Here is a 6,329-nt window from a genome sequence, read left to right as displayed (position 1 = left end):
CTAGGTTTTCTATTGGTGTTGCTGTTTTTATTTTGGTTCTGCCTACTCAGCATTTGTAGTAAGTCACTTAAGATGCACACTGCTCTTTTCAGTCTTTGGACTTTGAATTCTTGCACATTTCACTGGTGTGCCAGCAACCAGAGTTACATTGTGGAATTGAAAAAAAAGGTTTCAGACACTAGTACTTAAGAAAGAGAAAATACACGAAACACTTGACAATAAGAACATAATAATGTTGACGGTTGCTGTTATACACTGTTGGATCAGATTAGTTGGAAATAATAAAGGGGGAAAAATGAGCATGCGGAATGTGATACCGCGTATGTGTATGATAGGAAGCTAAATAAAGTGTTATATATTAAAATTAAAAGTTTTAATTATCCAATATTTATTCTAATGTAGCTGCATCAGGAGATATGCCAACTTACCAAATCCGGACTCCAACTACCACCCTACCTCAGGGAGTCGTGATGGCAACTTCACCAGGGACATTGCATAGTCCACAACAGCTTGCAGAAGAGGCAACACGTAAACGGGAACTCAGGCTAATGAAAAACAGGTAAGATTTCAGAAATCTTTGTAAAATGATCATGTGCTGCAACTAACGAAGAGGGTGCTTTATTTAAAAACCAAATTTATTTTCAATATCCTATTTCTAATTGGTTCATATTTAGACTTTTTAATTTGGTATCAAAACCTTCTCATGCCAATTCAGTGAAGAGTTTAATTTTGCTTCAAAAGTCTATTGCCACCAAATTAAAACCTTGCCACGACATGCATTTTTTACCTTCAATAATCTTTCATCTTGATCCTGGCATATATTTCTTTCTAACAAGAGAGAATTATGATTAATTTGGTACCACCTTCAGTAGCATATGGGGCACTTATTTTGAGGGTTGCAGAGATATGCTTGTATGCATATACGATTGCTAGCTGAGGATTATTCTATTCTCCACAAATGTTCTTGTGTTGACTTCTGTGGAATCAAATGATGTTAAGGTGAATACAATTGACATCCAATATCCTCCTTTTCATTTGGTAAAATATTGATTTCTCTGCTTGACATTCCAACTTAGGGAACCAGACTATTTAGAAGAAACTGCAGTTAATTTCCTGACAATAATCTTTGAGTGAAATGTTTTTGTACTGTGGGAAAAATTCGAGTTGTGTGTTGATCACCATTTGCAACAGCCTTCAAATGCTAGTGGGGATATAATAAAAAAATTGTGCTATGTAATGAATCCTGCTTTGCAGTGATAGTGATAACTGAAAATTCCAACAAGGCTTTCTTTTTGTTGCACTATTTTAATGTACAAATGAAAATTCAGATCTGCTTAATTTTGTGAAATAAAAATGTTAATCTTTTTTGACAGTTTGTCTGTATTTCATAAAATATTAATATGACATTGATACAGTGTATTTTAGAAAAATAACTTGAGGTAAACTTGCATCAGTAGGAGTTTTATATGTGTAGATTGGGTTCTCACTTCATGTAGCAGTGTCGGATGTTTGAATCTTTCCATGTGCCTGCTACATGCAGTCTAGTGAGGGTCAGTAGCATGCCCTCCCCCTGGTATGTCCTGGTTTTGCTTTATCCTCATGCGCAGATTACTGGCTGCTGAAGGTTTTCTTTTCTCCTGCATGACTTCTTCAATGACTATGTATGGTTGTATTGATCTGTTTTGAGAGGGGTATCTTGAGCCTTTTGAGTCATTGCTGTTTGAGTATACAAGAAAAAAATATTTACCTTGCCTTCCAAGGAAATTACATGGAGCTGCTTTTAGAAACGACTCTACATTTGCTACTTTGAATATATCTCAGATTCTCCATCACGCAAGAAATACAGCTTGAACATACAGCTTGACAAATGCAAGGGGAAGATACACATCAGGCTTGCACTATTGTATATGAACAAAAGCTGGTTTAAAAGAGAAACAAAATGATTAACTTAAATCATTTGATAAAGCAAAAGGATTAGAAAATATGGCAGTGAATAGCTACTTGAAACCTACAGAATGAAATACTTCAAAAGGCAATGCATATTAAGTGGGCAAAGTACCCAAGCCTGGCGAGGTTAGGGTTCAGTTAAGATAATCAGCATCAATATGTATTTGTTCATCATCTAGCATATTTTTTTCAGCTCCAAACAGTAAGGGACACAGTATTTTATAAAAAGACATTTAAAATTCTAACTTTTTGAACATTTTTATTGTTGCAATCAACTTCCAAAATTTATGAAAGCAAACTGCTGGTGAAACTCAATGGGCCAGGTAGCTTCTGAGGTGGGAAATGGACAGGCAACATTTTGAATTGGGATCCATCTTCAGACTGATCATTCTTACCAATGGTCTCCATTTGAAACATCTTCTGTCTATTTCCAGCAGTTTGTTTTTTGCTGAAGATTCCAGCATCTATAGTCTCGTGTGTACAAAATTGATAATGTTGATTATAAATATTGGTTATTAAAATGATCTTTAGATTTTGTGTATGTTACAGTTGTATTAAGTTGATTACTTAGAGCACATTTTAACATGTAAAATGTTTACTTCAAGGCTTGCGTTATGATTGCGGCTGACATGTATTTACATTGTAAAGCCATTTAAAAAAAAAAAAACTTTTTCAGAATATTTTATATTGAAGTTCAGTCCCTAATAAGCCACTCTGCTTATCTTCTTGCTAATTTTACAGAAAAATACACAGGTAGACAATGGGAGAGACTAGTTTACATACACTAGGATTGGAAAAGTAGCATCAAACTCTTGAATGTAGTAATGCCTGAGAGTTGGGAAAGGAACTTTTTTTTGCTAAAATTGGCAATTAGATGACTAGACAAAATACTACATTTTCCTTGCATTTTAAATGTTTTACTTTAAGTTTGTGAATACATTTGAGTACATTTCACATTTTTGTGAAAGGTGCACCAAGAGGAAAACATAAATAATTCCTTTAGATTTGGTATATGGAAAATTGGTTGACAGTTTTTTGGCATTCACTTTTTGTTTGTATCTTAAATAACTGCCTGTTTGAATATTTGTTTCTTTTTTTTAAAGTCTTTGGTTAACAAGTTTGGACTGATACAAATCTCATTTTTAAAATATTTTTTTTTTACAAATTGTACTTTTTTGTTTTCATTTTCTTGCATGATTATGCACATATTTATGCATTACAAACTTAAAAAACAAAATGACGCTTCCTGGAGCAGTGATCCAAATAAATGTTTCATTCCTGTGACTAAATACTTCAAGCGAGACAGAAAATTACATCTGAATGCAACACTTCAGTTTAATATGGTGTGCCACCTATCAAAAGTCGTTCGATGGGGGTGAATCAACTGCTTTCCGTTCCTGAGATTCAGACTGGTTGGCTGCAAATAATCCCATCAATATGATTTAATGTTGGAGGGTTTTAAGGGATTCAGCAAAGCCAGCAGCTTCTGATTTGGTTGGTGCAAGCCGTAGCTCAAGGACTGGGGATCCGCAAGTGGCACTCTAAGGATGGCATTACAAAGACAAAGTATACAGAATAGTCGGTTTCTGCCCTTTTACGGCTGTCGCTATGATGTGCCTTCTGTTAATTCCAGGGAGGCTGCTCGTGAATGTCGCAAAAAGAAGAAGGAATATGTCAAGTGTCTTGAAAATCGAGTCGCTGTGCTTGAAAATCAAAACAAGACTCTTATCGAGGAGCTCAAGGCCCTAAAAGACTTGTACTGCCATAAAACAGATTAACAGCTTCAAACTGCCACTTTCATACTTTTTGAACTCTGACCCAGGCATGAGATGTTGCAGTTCCATGGAATACCAGGTGGAGTTGGGACAGGGACACTTTTGAGTATGACTTACTCCAATTTGCTTTGAATTTTAACCTAGTCTATCAGTTTGGGGGGGTGGGGAGAAATCATGACCTATAATGCTGGAATTGTTCCAGAAGCCCTGATGTTGCATAGCATATCAAGTATTTCTCGTTCCTTTTTTGCTTCTGCTGTTTGCAGGGAGGCTGCCAAAGAATGTCGACGTCGAAAAAAGGAATATGTAAAGTGTCTGGAGAGCCGTGTTGCAGTGCTGGAAACCCAAAACAAGCAGCTAATCGAGGAACTCAAAACTTTGAAAGAACTTTATTGTGATAAATCAGAGTAGTATTGGTAATGAGTCCTGACCAGTTTGATGTCTACAGCAACTTTCTTTGAAGATAAAGCCTCTGCAGCTTCAGACTGCTTTTAATTTTTTGCTTTGCAAAACTACGTAGAAAACATCGGAACCTTTAACCTGTAACATTTCTCAAAAGTTATTCACAGTAATATATTTTGTTAAGTGTTTGTTGTATAACTAAAATTTTGTGGGGAAAAAAATGAACAAAAAAATCTTTTGTAAAAACAATTAGTTAAATGTGTATATACATATACTGTACCCTGTTACAATGTAATGCAGTACTTGCTAAGTTCTATTTGTTAAGCATTTGCATTTAAGATTTTTATGTGTTGCTCATATGCTGTCCTGAAGACACATTGTAATATTATTTTTACATGCTTTTAGTGCCCTATTAAATATGAAAACAAAATAGAAAAGTATGCAAGGTAATTGAACTAAATAATTCAGAAATTTGACCTATATAAAAAGCATCTACCTGTAAAAGAGGGAATTTAGAGAGAAAAATGTTATTGATTAATTATATGTAAAGAGAGTGTTATATTCAGTAGCATCGCAAAACAAATGGAATTTATAATTAATTTCTGACTTTTATACATTTTTTTTTGTGAAATGTAGCACTGTACTGCTGTCAGTCTATGCTTATGTATTCAAGAATCAAAAATGGATTTTAATAGAACCACATTGGTTAAAAACACACACTTCTGGTTGTTACTTGAGTATTTTAAAAATGTACAACTTCAGTTGCCTTGATTCGTCAATTACCATCGGAAGAAATCATTTTGGTTCGTACAGTAACCTATCAAGAATGAAATGAATGCATTAGATTTTATCTATTTTTTTCTTTTATCTACTGGTTGAGTTTATAGCCAATAAGATGGAATTTATTTTGGTTGGTTGTGAAATGTGTTCAACAGTAAGATATATTTTTTAAAGGCCTCAAAAGATAATTTTTCAAGGTTTTTCCGCATGTAATTTTCTAGGTCGAACATAAAATATAATTTTAAATTTTAGGTATCTGCATGAAGGACTATCGTGTAAATTCATTCATCTTCATAACAATCGCATTAATTCACTCTTAAAAATTATTTTTAGGGACCATGTTTCTTGAAATTCTCAATTGAAATATTCACAATATTGCAACTTTATTTTTATTTTTCCTGTCAATAGGCAGTTCGTACTTTCAGCTACCACATAAGATAAATGATTCTTTGTATTTACTTTTTGAAATTGGTCTATCTTTTATTCACTATATTGGATTCTGTTATTCTTGAAGCAAGTAGATCAGCACTGTTACCATCTAGTTGTATTTTTAATCCTCACGATTCTGGCTATATTTTGAAGTAGCCATTGCCTTTTTTATCTGTCCCTTGGGCATAGAGATTTTCCAGTATTGAACAAGTATCAGCTCATTTCTGCTCAGCAGCTCACTCTTCTGTTTGAGAAAAACAGAGGGAATATGCAAGTGCTAATAATTTAATTAACTGTCTTATTTAGCTAAATTAAAACCTCATCCTGTTGCCAAAAGCTTAACAATAAGATATCAAATTATAAAAGCTGTGCATTTGCATTTGTCTGATTTACTATGGTGCATGCTTCATTGCGGCAGGTGAACCACTGTATTCGACAAGCAAATTCAGGCAAGGTACTTTCTTGTTTTGCCTCTCAAAGTAGTCATGATTACAATTTCATCGTTTGAGTTCCAAGATTGTGTGCATGTGAAAAAACTAAAGTTCCACTTATAAGGCCTTTCAAAATATTAGTTTTGACCATCAATCCTTCAATTATTTTGACATAAAATTATTGCCTTGGCTGTAGTTAGTAAATTTCTCTTATGATCTTTCATGCCAAGTACTGAGGAAAAATGTTTGTGGTTGTTGAAATTCACCTGAGGGGAATTAACAAAACCAGAGAAGATAAGAAGCATAATTCTTAGATCATTGATCTAAGCCGCTTATCTCTGTAATTGATGCTTTACTTGCTATTTCTGATTTTTATGTACTATATGGAACTTAATTTTCACGAAAGTAGTTATGATCTAAAATGCACTGTCTGAGTGGTGGAGCAGATTAATTTGCGACTGCAATAGAAATGGATACGTTTTTGAAATGAAGCCGAATCAGGGCTATGAGGGAAGGGCTGAAGATTGGGACTAATTGCTTAGGATTTAAGATTTGTAAAAAATGC

General features: G+C 34.1%; 1 protein-coding gene across 2 annotated transcripts; it reads left to right on the top strand.

Moving 5' to 3' along the window:
- The first annotated feature begins 384 nt into the window (after positions 1 to 384).
- LOC129694175 (cAMP-responsive element modulator-like) lies at positions 385 to 4,885 on the top strand. Of its 2 annotated transcripts, none has more exons than XM_055630894.1 (2): positions 385 to 559; positions 3,989 to 4,885. In XM_055630894.1, the coding sequence occupies exons 1-2, from the start codon at positions 417 to 419 to the stop codon at positions 4,131 to 4,133; spliced, it is 288 nt and encodes a 95-aa protein (XP_055486869.1). In that variant the 5' UTR covers positions 385 to 416; the 3' UTR covers positions 4,134 to 4,885. The 2 variants fall into 2 exon arrangements, with proteins under 2 accessions (XP_055486869.1, XP_055486867.1); XM_055630892.1 differs by having other exon boundaries at positions 3,581 to 4,131.
- Positions 4,886 to 6,329: the final 1,444 nt, after the last annotated feature.

This window comes from Leucoraja erinacea, unplaced genomic scaffold (assembly GCF_028641065.1).
Source record: "Leucoraja erinacea ecotype New England unplaced genomic scaffold, Leri_hhj_1 Leri_567S, whole genome shotgun sequence".
NCBI classification, from domain to species: Eukaryota; Metazoa; Chordata; class Chondrichthyes; order Rajiformes; family Rajidae; genus Leucoraja; species Leucoraja erinaceus.
The sequence above is the reverse complement of the archived record's forward strand: the minus strand, read 5'-3'. Positions and strand labels throughout refer to the sequence as shown.

Coding starts and splice junctions, on each gene's coding strand:
- LOC129694175 (XM_055630894.1), top strand. CDS start 417: ATGCCAACTTACCAAATCCGGACTCCAACTACCACCCTACCTCAGGGA. Junction 560..3,988: donor CTCAGGCTAATGAAAAACAG/GTAAGATTTCAG, acceptor TGCTGTTTGCAG/GGAGGCTGCCAAAGAATGTC.